Genomic DNA, 22809 nt, shown 5'->3' on the forward strand with positions numbered 1-22809 from the left:
TTCATATCGATTTTTTTCAAAACTTTGATGTATTATATATTCATTGCCTAGAGATTTTACATGGTCTTTGTTTCCTAGATCCTTTCACGCTTTCAATGGAAAAAATAAAAGAATGAGGTATTTCTCAAACTATTCTTTCTATTTTGCCCTTACTTAAATAATGATAGTGCAAATTTGCTCATTTACATAATTAACAAAACTAAAAGTATTTCTTAAAATCATTGTACATTTTGGTAAATGCCCTACATTCAAATTATGCAAGGAAAACAACTTTTCAAACAAAATTTCAAGAGACCCTTGCATCCCCAAAATTTTTTGGTTCAGTGACTGGATATTTAGTCGTACGAAATGTTTTCGTGTAAGGAGAATAATGTTTCGTACAAAAGCATCAGTTGATTGCATGTACGAATAAGTCGACTGATATTTTTGTACGAAACGTTATTTTTCAAGTACGAAAACATTTCGTGAGACTAAATATTCAATCACCAAACCCAAGCATTCCCCTGACATTCCCTAAGGTTAAATGAAATTCATACATCACTTACTTTTTTATTTTTATCAGAAAATTATATCTTCTTTAGTATAATAAAAAACTATAAAGATCTGATTGGGAAAATAATGAGAGAGTTATAATTTAATAAAAGATAAATTTGATAGTTGAATTAGTATAGATAAATTTAACCATAAAATACTATTTCATATTTGGTGAAATAATTTTCCGGTTAAAGAATGTAATTGCTAAAGGGATATGACTATTTAAAAAGTTGTATTTGTTTATAATATGTATATGTTTCAATTTTCAAATAAAAATGTGTAAAATCATTTGAACTCTCTTCTCCCTCTAAAACTTTTCTCATTGATAGTTTCATTGTAAAGTCTCAAAAGATTCTTGATGTTGTTACCCGAAAATCTCAATGGTCGTATTTTTATATTTCAAAAGGTATGTCATCAATTATAAAATATCTAATCGCTTATAATTTATAGATATTTTGTGGGTCTTTAATAGAGAATATTTTACTTATAATTTTTGAGTAATTTGTTATATGTCGTTCTTCATAAATTGTACTCTTTTTTTAGGATATCATAGATTTTCTTTTCCATTTGGAGATATTATTTGATTTTCTTTTAGCATTTTCTTTCTAATTTTTTCTTCGTACCATTGCTCATATTTTCATAGAAAGTAGAAAATTGAGCAGTAAGGGTCTTTGGCCAATAATCACCACTCGCCGACAACCTCGCCAAGGGCGGTAGTGCCCTTCGACAAAAATAATTGCTCCAACTTTTTAGAATTTACAGATTTTAGATTGAACTTTTAAAACATAAAAAAATTAAATTATTGGAAACGTTTTATGAAAATATTAACAAATGTTATGTCCCGTTTATATTAAATTAAATGTTTTGGTTTGAAAGAAAAATGTTTCAAATCTTTTTATATTTTTTGGTACTAATTTCAAATGAAAAATGAGAAGAAATTAAAATTATATGTGATTTATAAATAAAAGAAGATTAGCAATAATCATTCATTACTTTAGAGGTAATTTTTTACAAAGCATTAGAATTATAAGCAATTAGAAGCTTTTCTCTCATTTAACAATGTTCACTCCTTTTGCTCTTGATTATCATGGTATTCGACTTGAGCTTTTTATATTAATTAATTACTGCTCACATTTTATTTTTGCATATTTTAAAATTTATTATATGTGTAATACAACAAGAACAATAACTTACTTATGTACTTAATATGAATATTTATTGCAATTTTATACATTAGAATTGAATTTTTTTTCTTCTTTTGTTTCAGTTAACTACTCCAAAATTCCAACAAATATATAATAGTTTGGAAATGTGCAATATTAAAAGATGATACCTTGACTTCTTATATTAACCTTAATTTTTTTAAGGAAAATTGACTTAATTTTGGAAAAAAATGAATTATTTATTTATAATTGTTGATATTGTAAATTATCTTATATCTAAATGAAAAATTATCAATATACGTTAATGATACTAAGTAGTTCATATTTATTGATTAGGTATCTTTCAATCAATCAATAAGATTATTAATGATGTTATATAATTAATTATATATTTTTGAATGAAATTTAATTTTTTTTATATTTTCTAGCATTTTATAATTACTAGTTGAATGACCACGTGCGTTGCACGTGGCGATATCTGTATTTGTTTCCTCTATTTGTATCAACCTGCACTGCACATTTTGGTGTCTGTGTTTTTCGCTATTTATCTAATATTATTTCAAACTATTGAAGTATACAATGTCAAAAAAAAGGTTTAGTAACTTTTTCTAGTGTAAACAATTATATCCGGAAGCCTAATGAGTCATGATTATTAGCCTATTCCAATTGCGTCGAGTTGGCCCACTAAAGAGTAAAATGCTTCTAGCATTAATTTTATCCGTTCACAAAAGCCAATTAATTTTTTATGATGACATATAAAAGTTATACAATAATTACTAATGGACCTTTTTTTCTCATATATTGAGATATTATAGGATTTTATTATTTAATAAATGTAAGAAAATTAGAAAAATTACTTTCCAAATTTAACTATACCCAAAAATTTAATAGAGCTGACATAAGAAGAAACTTGACATTGGCAAAAATAAATATTCAAAGCGAGCTAAGATGCTAATTTATTTGACAAATCCCAGATATAATTATTGCACTAAAGTGCGTCTAAGCTAGCCGAATGTCCAAAAATTCTACTGAAAATTATATGTAGCTGTCTCAGTAAGATTTCACAAACAAAACAGTCTCTTCATATGAGAGGATCGATGACCCTTCATCAATGGCACTTTGAACAATGATCCTTCCCAATGTGTGGAGCAAATCAGATGCCTCTTCGACTATAAGGTGGAACATGTAGTTTCTTCCAACAATTTTGCCCACGCGCTCTCCTAAGATGTCTGCATCTCGTCCCCGTCAAGTAAAATTGGCTCAGCAACCCCACAATGATGTACAAATAATGTATACTTCATTCTAATTTGTGTATATTTATTTCTAGGAATAGATTTTTAATAGAGCATCAATAATTCTATTTGTTGCATCAAATATTGCCAATTGAGCTTGCTGGAGACCATAACTACGGCAATTTTCAGGACAGGCAGAATAATATTCGAAAATCGTAGGCAAAGGATACAATTAAATAGTTCTAAATCAAAGTCATATCAAAAGGGAGAATTCCCATCCTTACCTAGAAAGCATAGAAAGCATTTTGAGGTTACACATTCAGCAACTAAATGACCTCTGAGGAGTTTGTAATGAAAGAAATTCAGCATGCTAGTTTGGACTCATAGTGCAACTTTGGTATCAGGATATTTGCAGCTCTTCAGAGATTTAAGCTAGCCAACTTTTTTCAAGCATTTAAGCTTAACTTCAACACCTGAAGTTTATGAGCAATCATTGTTATTGCAGAGGGCTAAGACAACAAAGGGTACAGTAGTGATTCACCAAAGAAAACCTTAGTTTTATTATCAATAAGATTTTCTTGTGAGCACCTATAAGCATACTCATAGTTAACCAGTTTATGACCATCCATGTAATATCCTTAAAGCTCTTTGGCTTTAATTAAGGATACTTTACGGTCTGCGATTCATCATCTATCCTCACAGAATACATGCGTTATATGGGCATATTAAACTTTTCGTTTTGGGTTCATCTATGTAAGAGTCATGCACATATAATATAAAGTTCTTGTACATAATGCTAATATTATGCATTCACTCACTTATAGAGAGCATCCAAAAGAGAATATAAATTTAATATTAGTGATGGTTCATAGTGTTAAAGGTTACTGATATTAGGTAGGAGATCGGACTAGAAGTGATTTATTCACATTGCCTATGAATAGACAAAGAATGTAAGTCGAATTTGCAACAAAATTTGTTTCATGGATGTAACAACTAAGTAATAAAAGGTGCATCTATACCAAATATTTACAATAAAAATTCTGAAATTAGTTTGTGCTCGGCATTGCGATAGAGGTTCCCATTTCTATCAAGTTTCCATATGACAATAAGTCAGGATCACTGTAGGAACAATTTGTAAATAACTTCAACGAATAAAATGTTGGATATAAGCAAAATTATGCAATTTTTTCAGCGGACAAGCAGAACAATTGTGTAAGGGGCAAGAGTATATATAAACCAGAAAATAACATGCCTCAATGGATTGAAGTCCATGGTGACGAATTTCCAGAAGGTCTTTTAAGCTATTGCATTCGATAAAAGAATGATAGACGGCTACTTATGTTACCAAAAGGGGTCTATATTTTAAAGAGGATGATGTAAAGACACGTACCTTCATTAGCAGAAGATGTTTGATGCGGGTTACTAAACTCGCAACAGAGCTTCGTTTCCGCTTTATGACATTCTATCATTCTCTTAACATGGGCATGTTTCTGTTCTGGGCTTAAAATACAATAGCGAACTTTGAGGTAAAAGCTGCTTGACTTTGAGCATTCTATGGTGAAATGGAAAAGCAACGACCAATCATCCACTTATTCTTTGTACAAAAAATGCATGTACATATACTTGCATGAATGTGTACTTCATCGGCAACTGCATGGACGAGGGAACCATTTATCCGCTTCATGCTTGGATAAAAGTTTTCGAGCAGTATATGCAATCAACGTCAGTGTGCTTATGTACATGTCTAAAATTGTCGATTAAGTAATAACATGATATCGAAATTGTACAATATAACTTATAGAAGGAGTCTAGCATCTATAATCTTAAATCGATGAAAAAATAAAAAGTGAAATCAACCATTCAGCACTCCCGGAAAAAAAAGTATTTTTTGACATGACTTTTATTCAAATAATGCTAAGCTTTATCCTTTCAAAAGTTAAAATGATATGCATGTCAACCAGTGGCCGCAAGTAATTTCTTACGAGAGTCTCGGTACTTCTCATGATTATAATTGTTGCACGACTCAAAACTTGTTGGAAATAAAGGCAGCAAGTTGAATCTGTGATAAAGGAAACCAAAGAGGCCCTTTTCCGTAGCCACTTTTTTTTTTTAAAGTCATATATAACTTGCTCGCTGCTCTATACATTCACAGGAAGATACTTGATAAACAACCCTGATCTGTTAGCTCAAAGAAAAAGAAATTGTTGGGTTGACATCTTCCTCGATACATAACATAAGGTTTCTTTCAATCTAATTAGTGGACCCAAGCATGGTTGTCTGTCATACCACAAAAGAAGGAGGATTCTATTAACTAAATTAAATCATAAATCTACAATGGTAAGAGACAAGACGTAAGTTGGTCGTAAGAAGTTACCGGCTCTTGCTCTGGCCATCCCACTGAATTAGAGTAGAAAAGCTTGTGATCACTGAACAAGAAAACATCAAAAGTCATAAGAAATTGCATTATTTGGGATGGTGTACATAGCTGGTGAGACTGATCGACAATGAACATTAAATAGAAGCTTTAAAACAATAAATCAATCAAAAAATGGCCTTAGAGCTCTCCTCAAAAGCAATCGAAAAGGAATACCGATAACAGTGACATCTTCAAGAAATGATACGTAGGAAGCAGGATTAAAATATAAACTGAGCAGTTTTGGCACAACCATTTCTCCTCCTAATTAGATTCATACCCACTATTGACGTCCAACTCAAATACATACCATCAAACTAATAAACATAACCAAAGCTAAGATTCTTGGCGGCCATTTCTCTTTAATAGCCCACCCATTTGTTACTTCTATTTCTGTTACGACCCACTAAAAAAAATGAACTAGATAAAAACTAATCACATTGTGCTTTATCCACTGTATGATATATCTTCTCTTCATATTTGTGTTGTCGAATTTCTTGGCCTCATGATATTCCCCTTTACTTGGACATTTGCTATGTGCCTCTTTCTCCTCTTAAATAGAATTCCCCCATCATTAAAACACAACAGTAAACAAATAAGCAACATGTACTGATCACTCTATGCACAACCCATTTCTATTCTCAGTTAGAATCCTAAGCATTATTGACTTGCAATCCAAATGCACACCATTGATATACCATTTAAATGCTCTTACCAGAATGGGAAACTTGTTATCATAGCAAATTTATGCAGAGATGCGGACCGGACAGACTCAATTTGGGCATTACATTAAAGTGATCGTTAATGAGAAGAGAGAATTAACAAGGTCCACATGCAAGCATAATGTGGACGGTATTTTATATGCACGAACAAATCAGGAGGAAGGAAAAAGTGGGAAGACAGGAAAAGTGATCAACAGGACAACAATCAATAGGCAATTTAGGCAGGCAACCGAAGTGAGCATTCCGTCGAAAGGCTGTGATGGATATAAGAAATTAATCCGCGGGGAGAGCAACACTCAAAGAGAGGATGGCAGGGCACCGCACACCAAAGATTAAGTTGATCATTGTGCAGAAAAGGACGAAAGTATGGTGTGAAGAATGACCAGCAAAGTGAAGGCGTGGCTGGCTGGTTGGCATCCCAAACAACAGGTCGCTGCTGCGAAAAGGTGGGCGACCTCAGTTACAACAGTAGGACTGAGGCGTGCGTTCGTCGGATCAATGCAAACCGGAGGCATCTATCTTTGCGAACAATCTGTGCTGAGCAAGGGAGCGGAAGAATGCTACGTTGGAAATAAATGAAAGTGAAGAGGGAAAGAGGCTGTCTAAGGATGCTGTGAAAAGAGACCGCCATCAGAGGATGCTGTGGTGGAAAGGAGAGGGAACGCCGTTCAAAGGCACCGAAAGGGAAAAGAGCGTTTGGGAGAGACAGTTAATGGGAAGTGTCCATCACACTGTTCATTGGTGTTGGCAGGAAAGAGGAAAGGAAGGGCCCAAGAGGTCCGCGTGTGGTGCAGGGAACAGAGACGAAATGAAAGGGGTGTAAATGGTGTCCCCTAGTGCAAAAACAGTAGATTATGTCTTACCACTTAATTCAGAAATCTTTTACGGACAACACACGTGTAGAGTCACTAGTATAAATTAAATATGTTATATTTGGTACATGTATAAATTCTTAAGAAAAATAAAATAGATAGATGGGAGAAAGTAAAACATATGGTATCAAATTCTAGAATAACATAACATTAAAAAAATAGAAAAGCTTGTACACAAAAGCGATGGAACATGAGGTTGGTCTATGATACATATGGTGAAAAATATACGTATGATATGTGCAAATAAAATATTTTTATTTTTAATTTTCTTGAAGTGTAAGTAAACAGCTTGAAATTTTTGAAGTAAATATAATACATATATGCAACATACAAACATTTCAACCATATGTATCATAGAACTTTCCTGGAACACGTGATCATATCACATACTTGGCAAGGTTAGAGGTTGTCTGCCATTGCATGGGACCAGGTTTAATGCATTTGGCCGTGATTCGGAATGGGATCAGGGTTAATGTATTTAGTTAAAGTTAATAATGTCTATCCAAAGTGGATTAGTTCAAACAGTTCAAAACTTATTCCTCTTAAGTAATGCCTCGAGTTCGAGTTCTTGTGAATACAAAAAATTTACGCTGAGAGAATTTTATATCTTGGTGGGCTGGCCTAATTCAACTGCATTAGTCGGGCTTAATTGAGCTTCCAGATATTAGTATTCACACCGAAAGAAAGGAAGAAAAAGTTAATAATGGGTAATATTATTTTATTATTATTATCCATCGTCTAAAGATGAAGCCAAAAGAAACTTTCAAGAATCATGTTTCACGTTGTTTTGGTTTTATGTTCATAACTTCATATTAATATATTGTCTTTTCATTTTTTATTTATATTTTTACTTTTTTCGCAACAAATCATCTTTTTTTGCCCGCGACTATAATAGAAGATAAGACGATGCTGTCCATTATATCATATGAAGCACATGCCCGAATGTCAGCATAAAGAAAATTCGATGAGTTCTAGCTGCTTTGTTGATACGACTAAGAAAAGATAATAATCAATGATCTATATGAGACTCCGGTACCATCACCTAATAGTTCAAATTCTTTAGTTGAAGATAGGTTCAGTCCGTATAAGCATGGTAGAAATGAGTGCAAAGGAGAAGCCCACCTGATATAGTTAAAAGCCCGAGTACAGAAAAAATAGGAATTCGAGTTGAGATCAATTGTCATTGAAGGCGGGTATTTAAGGGCATGCAACACATTTAATCAATGACATATATGATATTTAGATATCACTATTTAATAGCTTGAATTTTTGGATTGAAAGTACGTTTAAATCTATATAAATTTGGTGAAAATCTATCAGACTTGATCTTTAGCTGTGCCCTGCAAGTCATTGAAATGGACTTGATAAAATCCATAACACATCAAAAAAGAAGAAGAATCAATGCTCATGCTTTTGTATGGAAAAATAAAAATTTAAATAAAGGGATTTGAACTTAGAAATACAAACTTTTTCCCTTAATTGTCGCTTTTTTGGGTATGCTCTTTGGTATTTCAGAATTGTCAGTTTTAACTAGTGGTGGAAATTTCCCTCATCAGGGTCTTTAGTTTCCTCATCTGAGAAAAGAAAAACAAAATGTGGAAAAAACAATTGACAGAGCAATAAACAAATTAAGAAAAGACCGTAAGACACAGGAGGCAAATCATTATTAGGAACAACTTGTCCTTTAATCCTCCCACCAGACAAGGAGAATCTGCCCATATCAAAATACAAAGCTCTTCTCAGTGCTTTGTTTCTCCTCTGCTGCTGCTGGAGATCAAGTTTGAAGATGGCTGCCATGAGGTTTGAATCTTGGACCACCATCTTGATTCCTCTGCTGCTCTTACAGGTCAGTGATTTCCAGCTGCTCTAGATCAACCGACAGTTCACTAATGTCAGAAACACCATCCCTGGTTGTGTCCTGTCTATGTTCTGTTATGCTGCTGATGTAACGAGGGGAAGCTGTTTGCTTTCTTGATCTTGATTGAATTTGCCATGGATGAAAGGGAATGATATCAAATGGGTCACTAACCAGCCAATTTTTTAGCTGAAAGCATAGAGTAAAATTGTTTGCAGGTCAGAATTCATGGAGGTAGTGGGGCTAGGGAGCTTGATCTGAGGGACCCGACTCGACCCGAGCATCCCTATCCTGGAAACACGAAGCTGAGCAAGGGGGACGTCAACCCTGATGTCTTGAGGTTGCCTTCAGAACATGGACATCATGGGATGATGCATCATCATCACCGTCATGGTGCTCAAGGTGACCCATCAACAATGGTGTTTTTCACCTTGACGGATCTCAAGGAGGGGAACGCTCTCCCCGTCTACTTCCCCAAGAGGGACCCTTTAGCCTCCCCCAAGTTCCTGCCTCGGGAAGAAGCCGAGTCGATCCCCTTCTCGTCTGCCCGTCTCCCGACTCTCCTGGAACTCTTTAACTTCCCGCGGGACTCTGCTCAGGCCTCGGCCATGGAGGACACTCTCCGGCAGTGCGAGGCGCAGCCTATTGTGGGGGAAATCAAGATCTGCGCGACTTCCCTCGAGTCCCAGCTTGATTTCGTCCGCTCTATCTTTGACAGTGCCCCGGCTGGCCCGAGCAAGTTCGCTGCCTTGTCCACATCCCACCTTGCTGGGTCATCCCATACGGCCAGCTTCCAGAACTACACGATCTCAGGCCCCCCACTAGAGGTGGCAGCGCCGACAATGGTGGCATGCCACACTATGCCATACCCCTATGCAGTCTTTTACTGCCACAGCCAGAAGAGCCCAAACAGGGTTTTCCAGGTGCCCTTGCTAGGCGAAAATGGGGAAGCCGTGCAGGCCTTGGCAGTATGTCACCTGGACACATCCCAGTGGAGTCCCGAACATGTGTCGTTCCGGGTGCTTGGTATCGAGCCAGGGAGTTCCCATGTGTGTCACTTCTTCCCTGCAGATCATCTCGTGTGGGTACCTGCAAACTAGGGAGTTATCGGGTGCTATGAGAAAACCGGCTTGCCCGTGCTATGAACCAGCATAGAAGCCTGATACTTGTGCTCTTTTGTGCTGTATCAGTTTGAGCTTCTTTCAGAACATGGACGAGTCGGCAGTCCTACTAGTAGATATGTATTTCATATGTAATGTCTATATGTTTAGTTCGAGTCAGCACTATTGTGTTATACCTTGCTATGCTAAGTTAACTACGCTGGGTTGCTATTTACCTATGTAATTGCCTTACGGCAAAATATCATGTTGTTCTCAGAGAGAGCAGCGTTTTCAATTCCATAAGTTAGGCTCGAGATCTCGAAGCCGGCTTGGTCGACAGTCCCTTGTTCAGTTTTCCCCGGAATGTCCAAGCAGGAACTTGAAACCTATCCGATGAAGTTACTGGTTCAGATACATGAAGCATTACGCAAAGAAGAAGCTGCTGTTATGCTTGGTGAATCCATCACGACATCCTTTTAAGTCAGAAAACAGAGGAAGTGGACAGCGCATCACACGTACTGATGTCGGGACTTTGGACAAATGAACCATATGAATTTTATTTGCCAGCAGAACCCAAGATTAAGCACGAAAAAAGAAACAGTTCTTGATTATTGAGTAAACAGAATTTTATTGTGTCGCCACAATCCCGAGAAAATGATGATCTCCAGTGCTTGAACTCTCTGTTCTCCACGAAAGAAGCAAGCTAGTCCTTTTCATTTAATTAAGAACAAGATAACTCTATGGTGACAGGTAAACTAGCTAATTACTTCACCTGATTACCGAATACAATTGAAATGGTTCGAATACTAAACAGAAATGGTATAACATATACACTATATAGAGTGCCAGATCGAAATGACAGAAACCATACAGAAATTCTTCTACAAGATGTGCATGACAATTCCTACAGAAGACGCTTCCGATAGCAGTATTACAAAAGGGAAAAAGGGAGCAACTTCTATGGATTTTCCAGAGCTAAGATGCACGGACCAATTGACTACGATCCAAATGAATTAGTGACGCTAAACTTATAAGGAAATTCCCGATCGACAAGATGATGAACATGATTGCTTATAAGTTCTATCAATATGAGCCGATTCACGTCAACTCCTAGGCACCGTTTTCATGATTCTTCTGTTCTTGGTCAGGAACCTTGAGATTTACATGCTGGGTTGACGAGGCATCGTTATGTCCTGACTTAAGGTCTTCTGTATCAGAGGACATGTTATCTTTCGGATCCACGCGAGCAGGGTAAATTATGACGCTCCGTCTAACGTCAAAATCCTTAACGAAATGGTGATTGTCTTTGCTTCTGGGTCGAACAATAAGGTCTCTGATTGCTTCGGGCATGGGCTGGTCCTTCATTATCTTCTTCCAGTAGTCCCCAGCAGGGTCCTTCCTCGCGTGAGTGAAGCTCAGGAGCTGTTAAACCCGACAAGAAAACACGTTCATGAGCATCTAACCCCGGAGAAACAACACGAAAGGATAAACTTTGTGGAAGCTAGCTACTTAAAGAAGAAGGAAACCGCAGAAACCGATCTAACTCAAGCCACGATTAAGAAAAACTACTATAATTAACATCGATATGATCATGAATGATCGAAAACTGATGCACGAGATCAAGAACAGGTTAGAGTTTGCATGTTCTTACGAGGAGAAGAGAGAATGGGATTATAAAAGCACAGAAGGGCTTCATCATGTCTGAGGAAATTGTTGGTAGTTGCTGAGCTCTTCTGTAGTGGAAGTGAAGGCGGCTGCTTCTCTGCTCTGACTCTCACCATTTATAAGGCCAAACCAATATAATTTTTGTATGTATATATGTATATAATATGTCTGTAAAACTGTTGACCTTCGAGACTGATAATATATATATATATGTGTGTGTGTGTGTGTTTTGTACTTGTCTGAAGAAGTGTGCATATGCTCTTATCAGTAATATAAGGCCGGTGTTCCCTCCGAAATATTTGATGTTCTAATTATATGGATGATGATGCAATAGAGTGAATCGACCGACTGGAATTCTGGCGGAGCCCGGGTCGTATATCTCCTTCGGGCGTTGTACGCTCAAGTGTATCTTGTGCAATCTGATATAGACCTTCGTCAAATTCACCATCCTCTATGCATGCAATTTGATGTTTTCGCTGCGACATTGGAGAGATTACTGCATAAAAGAATATAGATATAATATTATTCTGAACTTGCATGGTGTAATCAAGGTACCATACTTCATTTGGGATAACGTTGTTCATCCCAGTACCACGAACTAATGAAGGCAATATCACTATATATCAACAATCAATAATATTTTGAACTTCTTTGATTGTGAATGATTTATCACGCAGTGAATCGATCCCATTTTAATTGAATTACTCGGCCAGTCAGGCACTCGTATATTAGTGGGAACACAAGAAAACAATATTTTGAACTTCCACCTCTCTCCTCTTTTCTCCACGTTGACTACAGGTATACTGAGGACAAAAGAAGGATAAAATAAGGGAAATTCTATCAAAAAAACATGTATCTTAGGGAGCGAAAATTACTTCAATGATACAAAATCCTTTAAGTTATAACACGGACAGTACAAATTTTTTTTTTTGTAACAATTTGATACAAAACGTATTAAATTATTTCAATCAAGTATAATTCGTCAATTTCTGTCAACGTCGTTAAGAATTTCCGTGGCACGTGACGTGACAAGTCTTATGATACGTGGCTGAAAACTTTTAACATGATATAACAAATGGGTACAAAACCTTATTAAGATGTAACAAATTGGTACAAAACCTTATTAAGATGTAACGAAATAGTACAAAAGTTTTGTATGATGTAATAAATTGATACAAATTACGGAACAAAGGACAACTACACCTAATTAAAATAATAAAAGGGGTGATCCGTATTGAATGGTGCTGCAAGATCTATGCATATCCAACGATGGGAAGACCCGTATTACGATAATATGAAGTCATATTACCATGAGCGAAAAAAATATCTAGTAGTATGAATTTGCATCATAAATTTTGGTCCCTCTGAATTTTGAGAGAAGTACATAAGTTCGAAAGGAAATATTGGAAGAGAAAACAGAAAGAAGATCTTTCATTTCAAAAATTTCTGACGTGGCACATAATGATCTCGTCAAAAAATTTTGGAATGAAAGATCTTCCCTTTATTTTCTCTTCCAATATTTTCTTTCGAACTTATGTACTTCTCTCGAAATCCAGAGGGACCAAAATTTATTATGCAAATTCATACTACCAGATATTTTTTTCGCTCATGGTAATATGACTCCATATTAGCGTAATACGGGTCTTTCCATCGTTGGATATGCAAGTACCATTCAATACGGATCTCCTCTTTTATTATTTTAATTAGGTGTAGTTGTCCTTTGTTCCGCTATTTGTATCAATTTGTTACATCACACAAAACTTTTTGTACCATTTCGTTACATCTTAATAAAGTTTTGTACCAATTTGTTATATCATAATAAAGTTTTGTACCAATTTGTTACATCTTAATAAGGTTATGTACCCATTTGTTACATCATGCTAAAAGTTTCCAGCTACGTGTCATAAGACTTGCCACGTCACGTGCCACGTCAGATATTCTTAACGGCATCCAGTCACGTGTCATAAGACTTCCCACGTCAGAAATTACTAACGGCGTCGACGGAAATTGACGGATTGTACTTGATTGAAATAATTTGATACGTTTTATATCAAATTGTTACAAAAAAAAAAAGATTTTGTACCGTCCGCGTTACAACTTAAAAGGTTTTGTATCATTCAAGTAATTTTCCCATCTTAGTGACGAGTGCACTTATTTAGTGATCAAAAAATTTTAGGTTTAATATTCATGTGGAAATATTCATATTTCTTTATTAAATATTTAATATTTTTATTTCGTGATATTAAACTCATTGATCATTACTGTAAAAGAAAAGGGAAATTCTAAGATGAAATAGTGTTATTAATATATGATATCATGGCTCCTCAACCATTGGATCCGCGAACTGGAGATGCAACGTTATCCGACAGTCACGATTATATACAACATGATCCGAAGGTCGCGATCACCTATCACAGTGACTGCGAGTCTCTATGTATAGAATAAACCTAAAATCTGATACAATAATAAACATCACTAGTGATAATATGATTTTTTTTTCTTATAATATAATCACCTATCATAGTGATAAAAGTTACAGCCGCATAATTTTTAATTGTAAAGGTGCGATTACGAACATGTTGATAATTATACTTAGCGGGGCACAGGACCAGACAGTCTGAATTTAGCTTGAGCCTTGAACCAACGGACATCAATTTTTGAGATAGAAATGTTGCGAAACATAATCGTAAGCGCAATTGAAACTTAATTAGGACAGTACAACAGTCCGGAAAAAACTCCTATATTTTGGATTTTGGTTAACTATTTCTAGTATTCGGAAGCCCAAATTGGTTCCTACTAATTTAAATAAATAAGTCGACCAACTAAGAGTAAAATTCTTTCAGAATGAATTTTTTCTATTTACAATATTCGAACTCGAGACCTTACTTAATTGTACACCCTCTTCAAGTTATTTCTAAAATTAACATTTAATTGTATTGGTGTGGCCCATAATCGTTTTCGTGGAAATTAAAATAGCCAGGAGAAGTAGTCTCGATCCAAAGTAATAGAGATAAGTCACCCAACCCAACCCAACCCAATCTATGTTTCTTTATAGATTTTGACTTAAAGAAAATATATTCCTTAGAGTTGTCCACAGGCAATAGTCAAAGGTTGTGGCTGAAAGGGCATGCAGGTGGGCTCTTGTTATTGGTCTTAATTGGATACTATGCACGATTTTTTTTAAGTGAGAGGAAAGTCCATAGGTTTAATACGATGAAATAAAAATTCAAATAACTAATTATTTCATTAAATATAATCAATTCATGCAAGTATACGCATCGAACAAGTAATAAAAAGTTAGTAGAGTATCGTTCCTTCGATTATTGATCTAAACTTTCACTAAGTACTAAAATTAGAACAATCAACTTTATTCAGGAGATTGACTTTTTAGTGGTTTGACTAACTAAATTGAAGCGAGAAAATTAATAAAAATAATAATTCATTGGTGAAAAGATACCTAAAGTATACAACTTCTTTGGGAGCTATTCCTAATTCGATTACTTACTTCTCTTGCTATTAACTGATTGATTCTTGTGTTAAACTAGGATTTTATACCTTCTCGCACGTCTTCTAGTAGCTACGAGAACGTATCCCCATATATCAAATCAAATATACTATTCGTAAGCAACCTACTAGTGAGGACCCATTATGATTGAACCCTAATTGACTACCTAAGACGATTGATTATTCCTAATCCTCTTGCAAATTAATCATGTTTCCCAACTCAAATTAATCTTAGGTTATCATATCCAGCGCCTAAACTTAGAATTTGTTTCCCAAGTTCATGTAAGTTGCTAGAATAATCTAATTGGTGGTCAATCAAATCAAATAGTATTAAAAACGAAATAGAATAAACACGATCAATCTATCAATAAGAAAAGAAGTAAAATCACGAATTAAGAATAAACTCTAGGTTCTATTGAAAACCTAGGAAACGATATTAGCTCATAGTAATGGAGTTCAACAACCAAGAAATTAAAGTAGACATGATAAAACAAAGATAGAAAAAAAGAAAAGTCGAAGAAACACAAGGTCTCGAGCTCGGGTTGTCTCCAGTCTTCACGTTCGTCTCCCGTCACTTGTTCACGTTCTCCTTCTTTTCCTATTGTCGGCTCACTTCTTATGTTCAGTCAAGTTCTAAATAAATGGGAGAGAACTCTCAAATTTTCTCTAGAAGGCTAAGATCCTAATTACCTAAAAAGAAGAGTTCAACTTTCTAATTTGAATCAAAAGAGATTGCAACAAAATATATTCTTCAAATGTTGATTCTCAATCTCTTCCCTTCCGAGCAAGTCTCCAGCTCATTAAATTGCTCAAAATAGGCGAAGCAAGCTCGAAATTCACTGGGAAACTCGGACAGCAAAGTATGCTGCAGAACATATAGAGTGTGCCTAGGTATAATTTTATAGACTTGAATTGGTTGAGTTAGGTCCTCTGTGTTGAGGTACACTTGAAAGTGTACTTATGTACCATCCAACTGAGACTCCATCGTGACTTCATTGATAATTCCAAAGCCTCCATCATGATCATTGGCCTCGTCATGCTTCCAACATTGTCCATAAAATAGTATACTTGAAACCAATAGCAAGAAATCCATGGGAAACTCGGAAAACCAACTAAAAATGATTAAAAAGTGAATAAACCTCTGAAAACCGAACTCAAACTAAAACTATACAAAAACTAACTTGAAACAAGACAAACCCTGAGTCCTAGCAACCAATTCTTGCTAAAATGTGATCTTTAAACTCGATTTTCATGTAATTATCACTAATAAAGAGGCACGGGTAGTCTAACTGAGTATCGAATTTACAATTTTTTCGTTGTTAGGCGAGAGCATGCGCCACAATAAGTGACTGATTTATATATTATGCACGATTTTTAGTTTGCATAGATTGGCAAGTTATGTGATAAGCCATTAATAAGTGAGTGATTTATATATGTTGAGAGTTAAAATAAAATTTGTTCCACCGCAGCCAAATAAAAGTCTTGGCTATATATATGGCTTGAATTTTACCATTTATCAATACGAACTTTACCCACTTATACGCGGAATGAAAAATCTAACCATTTGTATGTTTGATATAGTATGTAACTCTACCTTGTGTTCATATCTCATTGAAAGACGGCACAAAATAATCAGAGTGATTCTTTATTTAGGATCATCAATTATCTTGGAAATTATATGATGATTTGTGCAATTTATCCTTTTGATTGAAAAATGGACAGATCACACCTTTCAAAATTTTCACGAAGTAAACCAAAATTGCCGATATATTCATCCTAACTTAGCTTGTGTGGACTGACTAATGAGAATAAAATTGCTGCTATCGCGTTAGCTCCGTTGGATGATGTCTTATAATGAATTATTATTTGGTAATACCCGCACATAATTTATTTTTCCCCTTTTCCTCATATGAATGTTTGTTGCAACTCTCATTGATTACCACTTCAGCTAGATGATTACAATGATTAGTATAAATTACAATATTTATTAAAAGACTCCCAAACAAACAACAAGAGAAAAAAAAGGCATATAAACCCGTTTGTTTTTAGAGTCGTGATTTAAGATTTTAACTTTAACTTTAACTCAATACACTACACAACAAAACACACATTTCAAAAGTCAAACTGGTGGACCCCATATATTATTAAACATACAATCCCATTATAATTAATTATCTATATCTTTCATTCATTCCAATATTACCGGTTTCCTCTTGTTTCCGCATTCCATATTGCATTTGCAATACGATTACGTAATGCATCCATTTCCCTGCTTCTCATGTCTACATCAACCCGATCCCCAGTTAGATGAGGAGGATTTCGGAATTCATCGTAATATTCCCATGCATTTCCATACTCTTCGAATAATCTATCGTGATAATTATTTAGCCGAATGAAATTGTGCAACACGAAGCATGCAAGAGTAATTTGTCCTTGGCGAATCGGGCCGTAATTTGACATTGTCCGCAGTATTGCAAATCTGTTCTTCAGCACCCCAAAACACCGTTCGATAACATTACGAACGGATGCGTGACGCTGATTGAATAACTCTTTCTCCGTCGTTGGTGGGGTGTCGTCATTATAATCACTGCAGTGATACCTTTGGCCTTTGTAAGGAGCCAGATAACCGGGAATATTAGGGAATCCCACATCGACTACATAATATTGTTCTGCAAGCACAAATGTAGATCTAAGATATAACAGTAGTGGAATGTATTTATGAAAATACATACGCGATTGACAAGGGAACATACGATATGAGCATGAAGAACTTACCGCCATATGGTGCATGAAATAATTACAATGTAGCGGCATCGGACAGAATTCGAGAGTCATGAGCAGAACCCTCCCATTCAGTGACGACATAAGTGAACATCATGTCATGCGAACAAGCGGCGAGTACATTTTGCGTAATCTCGTTATTCCGATCGCGATACGCGCCTCTCACCGATGATGGAACACAAGCAGACACATGGGTCCCATCGATTGCTCTAATGCAATTCTACAATAATAATGAAAAGAATACGAATTACATTATAAAGCAAAAAAAAATTAGTGGTAATTTAATTTATCACATGTACGACATATACCTGAAAGAATGGGTACCATTTTCGGCAACTCTGAATTTCCGGCTGCACATCAACGTTCTTCCGTCTTATATACGTTGGTAACAACGAATGAATTCCATGAGCTATTACCTTGATGACTCGTGACACCGTCTCCTTAGAATGCTGAAATCGTTCGGCAACCACGGCCAAGCGAGTACTATGTGCAACTACCATTAAGAACATGCCGACCATCTCCTCGACGGTCATACCATTCCTGCTATTTCTGATTCCACAGTTTGCTCTTAGCGTATCGCATAGGTTATGAAATACGTGAGGGTTCATCCTGAAATTCTCATAACACCTTGTGTCATTGCCAAGAACTTCCTCTATGTAATATCTGCCTTGTAGACGTGAGGTTTGACAAGGAATGTTGCGCGGGACATCTTCTTCGGCCGCCACAATCTCCAACGCCAGATAAATCCCCATAAGTTGGGCATCTCTTGATTGGTTATCATTTCGTCGTGAATTCCCGTGTCTTGACATTGTGTGTTCCCTTTAGCTTAGCGAACTATATCGACAAACAAGATGGCAGATTACCAAAAGCATAGAATTGAAATGATATGGTCAAAGGAATCAGGATTCAAATGTAAAACAAATGCAAGTGCAATGCACAAACATCGTAATTGCATGTCACAAGAGTCACATAAAACAAACACATAGTTCAAGCAAAGTAATAGCACACGCAACAAATATAAAACAAAGGTTTAGTAAATGACATAACAAATAAACTCTTAGTTATAAAGATGTATCGCAGTAGACGATGGACCGTGGCTGTTCAAGGGTCAAGCAGGCTACAAACCCATGGCAACCTTGTATCATCGAGAAGGCACATGAACATACGCCGTGTGTGCTCCTCCCTTGAAAGTCGATCACTAGCCACGAGATACTCTTTTATGGACATGGATGGACGCATTTTATTGAGCACATCCATCGCCTCCTCGATGCTGCCCTTCGTTGGTTTGTCGGGGCTCGTCACGAATTTGCTTTTCTTCGTTTCAGGAGGCGTACAATTTTTGTCCTTGTCCTTATTGCTGAGATTGCACTTCAACATGTCCAGGCACTCCTTTTGCACACACGACGACGGGACCCAGTAACAACTGGTTCGGTAACCTCATGAACGGGGTCATCACTATCGTCGGATCCCTCTTCAAGATTGATCGGTTCTTTCTTACGGCTTGACGCTGCTGCTAGGAACTCCTCTTCCATGCGTGCATATGTTTTTGGGCTCTTTGGTGGGTCGGTGGATGAAATTCGTAATGCACCTGTTGCTGTCTTAGACCTGAACAACTCTTTTAATGATGTGTAATTCTTGTAACCTTTGTTCTGAAAAGTCTTGAAGCTGCTGTTCTTCTGGATGTTTTAAAAAAACGCAACAAATATAAAAGTATGAACTACTTTATGTGGAAAATTACAAACTGAAAAAAGTGTCAGAAGTAAAGGTTAGTGTTACTATACCTTAATAAACTTGTCCCAGACATCAGCATTCGCCTTTACGGTATTGGTTGTCTCATCCCAGCCGACTCCAGTGTGCGCAATCAGCTCGGTGAACTACGTGTACTGGATCCTCAGTTTGCGTAGTTTCTGCCGCAACTTGTTGGCGTCGAGAATGGTGCCTGGAAATTGCTCTTCCAGCTCCTTATTCATTTGTTCCCAGTCCCTAGCTTTCCAATATGTTGTATGCGTCCTTGTGAACTTCTCGAGCAAGATGGTAATGAAAGCGTTCTCCAGCGCTTCAGTCCACTCAAGTACGCTTTCACCCTTGGGGGCCATGTCTTTGAAACAACTATAACAACAACTTATACTGCGGTGATACAATAAAATATGACAAACAACAATGTTTGTGTGCACTTGTTGAAAATTCAGCACAAAAACAGACATATAAATATGCAGGCAAGGCAACATCTTCAGTTCAAACAGCAGAGAATATGTCCAAATTCGACGTACAGAACCAAGTATTTTCCCAACCTAAATTCAGTACATAAACAAAAGTTCATGGCTTATCATAGAGAAATGCTAAATCCCAAAGTCCGTCACTGGAAAATATCGGAATGTGTAAAGCAAACGAAAGGACTCTATATCGCATCCGAGACATTTGCATGAGATATACAATCCATCATGCCCTTGAGACGAGAAGCACATCACATGATTGCGCAAATAATCAAATACAGAATCGCTTATGAACATTCAGACTCGATTATTTCAGTCAAGCCACCGACCAGAGCAAGAAACCTTTCTCTTTTCCCTGAAAAATTGACAGAAATAGCTCGATTCTTCGTGGCAAGAACAAATCATCCGCAAGAGCAACAAGACAATCAATGCCCGCCAAGAATCTTTTAAGTTGTATAAGCTAGTAAACAGCTCAACTTAGACGAGAAGGGACCTTAAACCCTTCCCTAAAGCCATCAATAATAAGCAACAAGACCAAGCAGTCACGAGCTGCAATAGAAGCCATACCGCTCGGCAGTGGCACGAACCATCAACAATCACTAAGACATACACACTGATACAATGGATTTGCGAATGCCAGCTGTTTGTTGATCCATTAACACCAATAAAAAGTATTACCTAAAGTTAACTTGTGCATATGCGTATGATGATGCTGTAAAGAAGCATTTACTTGGCCAACTAATAGTAAAGCTAAAAGAATATATGCTGATCAGTCAAACCATTCCGTTCATCAAGCCATGCTATTGATCAGTATGCAAAACTACAGAAAGTTCATTTGACATCTGAGAAGCATTTACTTTGGATGAATAGCACAGGACGAAAGCAAAAGCAACGATTACATTGTAATGCTATTTCTATTAAGCCCTTCACAGACATTTCATCGAGCATGTGCGCTGCTTGTGACCAGGGGAACCAAACAAATGCAACGAGGAAGGTTTCAGCAAAACATATCAATATTCCAATCCAAAGCAGCCGGAATCGACAAATTGACCAACAGCAACAACAAAATCCACCGCACAAATGTACACAGAAAGCAATCAAACCGAAATCGACCAAAAATCATCAGCAACTTCGACCAACAGCATGGGCACAGAACTATCCTCAACCCGGCATAAAAATTGGGGAAAATCACATAATGTAATTTGAAATTGGTGGAAGAAAGTACCTTTCACTTCGATATGGAATTGGCTTCGGATGAAGACGCCTCTTATACCGTAACACCCACTGGTAGGGGCCCGACAAAATTCGACGGTTGTCCACTGATTCCACTGACGACCGAATTCTGCAGGGGGGACTATGCGGCTTCACGCGTTCGTAGAGGATAGGGATCGTGCGGTAGAACCGACAGATTCGCGGATTAAAGCTTCACGGATGTAGATCGCAGAAGGAAGAAAGTTGGGGAGGCAGCGAGGTGTCTGAAGAGCAGAAGAACGTTGGGTAGGGGCCTCTCCTGTTCAGTCAAACTAAGAACTGGCCTTTGCACGGCCTGGGGTGTGGTGGGGGCAAGGGTAGAGACAGATTGGTGGACCCCACAAACGGCCAAATTTATTTTTGTCTTCTTCTACAATCAAAATCACAATCACAAATTCTTAACTTTAACTCCGAAAACAAACGCATGGTTAGTCTCCCATCTCATGCATTACGATTCTGACGACATGACATATGCAACCATCTTTCATAGTGCTTTACAAATTTAGTTATTTAAAATGTTTGGTTGTGGTCAACTAGGATGTTTTTTCCTTCATTTTAGATCACGTGTAATCTTCAATTTATTGAGTGATACTAATTTATATTTAGTGTATCGAGTTGTCATGATCATACAAAATGCTTTCAGTGAGTTTCGACTAACTTTATTATATAATTAGATAAGTCATGTTCACCAATATGTTTGTCAATCGTATGAAACTTTATAATTAAATTAAGTTCTCCTTTTCTTTTCTTGGTAGGTAATTCGATTAATTAAGTTGTCTTCATTAAGTAGGGTTTAATGAAATAATATGCAGAAATACCCAATTTACCCTACGATGGAAAAGGCATCAATGTCGGCTACCCAATATGTGTATCTACCTATATCTATATATAAAAACACGTTGACGAAATGACAAATATCTAAGACGAACAAAGATATAATAAACAATATATAAATCAATAACACTCCATAACTTAAAGTACGTCCTAGATGCATTGCATGCAAATTATATTGCCTTCTCTCTGCCCCCTTCACCTACCACGCTGTGCCAAGCTATTGGTTAATTTTTAATCTCTGATTAATAATATAATATAATTGATTAATTAATTAATTAGTGCCAATATTTAATATAATTTTTTTATTTAATTAGCTTGTCGCACACTGACTGCATTGATTAACCGACAATAATAATATTATTGCATCATCAAGTTATGTGTCTCTGTCTGGTTCAACAGATAGTTCTTATAGTATAAATTATATATTTTATATCACAATTTTTTCTATTTTTTCTTATGAAAGGTAACTTATAGAATTTTAATACAATTGGAGATCATGGATTTGCCCATATACCAATTAGAATGTGTCACTCCGGTAATATAAGACTGTCACCAAGCTCGTTAGAAAGATTCATTAATGAACAAGTTTCAACCACCAGATGTCGGGATGATCAATTCTCCCCGAGAAATGGAAACGTCGAGCTCTTTCCAAAAGTAAAGCTCACGAAAC

The 22809-nt window shown here is 36.4% G+C and overlaps 2 protein-coding genes and 1 long non-coding RNA gene across 4 annotated transcripts; 1 reads left to right on the top strand and 2 right to left on the bottom strand.

Moving 5' to 3' along the window:
• Positions 1–2596: 2596 nt before the first annotated feature.
• LOC116194349 lies at positions 2597–6829 on the bottom strand. Of its 2 annotated transcripts, XR_004154406.1 has the most exons (3): positions 6448–6829; positions 3214–5355; positions 2597–2926 (listed from the first exon to the last, which is right to left on the bottom strand). It is a non-coding gene; the product is annotated as an uncharacterized LOC116194349 (long non-coding RNA). The 2 variants fall into 2 exon arrangements; XR_004154405.1 differs by having other exon boundaries at positions 2597–5355; positions 6448–6826.
• A 1761-nt stretch (positions 6830–8590) lies between these two features.
• On the top strand, positions 8591–10230 carry LOC116196881 (BURP domain-containing protein BNM2A-like). Its single transcript, XM_031526805.1, has 2 exons — positions 8591–8782; positions 9010–10230. Exons 1-2 carry the CDS (start codon positions 8723–8725, stop codon positions 9889–9891), a joined length of 942 nt encoding a protein of 313 aa, XP_031382665.1. The 5' UTR covers positions 8591–8722; the 3' UTR covers positions 9892–10230.
• Positions 10231–10647: 417 nt separating this feature from the next.
• LOC116196882 (organ-specific protein S2-like) lies at positions 10648–11696 on the bottom strand. The gene is made up of 2 exons (XM_031526806.1): positions 11543–11696; positions 10648–11313 (listed from the first exon to the last, which is right to left on the bottom strand). The coding sequence occupies exons 1-2, from the start codon at positions 11588–11590 to the stop codon at positions 11002–11004; spliced, it is 360 nt and encodes a 119-aa protein (XP_031382666.1). The 5' UTR covers positions 11591–11696; the 3' UTR covers positions 10648–11001.
• Between the last annotated feature and the right edge of the window lie 11113 nt (positions 11697–22809).

The sequence above is a fragment of the Punica granatum genome, chromosome 2 (assembly GCF_007655135.1).
Source record: "Punica granatum isolate Tunisia-2019 chromosome 2, ASM765513v2, whole genome shotgun sequence".
Taxonomy (NCBI): Eukaryota; Viridiplantae; Streptophyta; class Magnoliopsida; order Myrtales; family Lythraceae; genus Punica; species Punica granatum.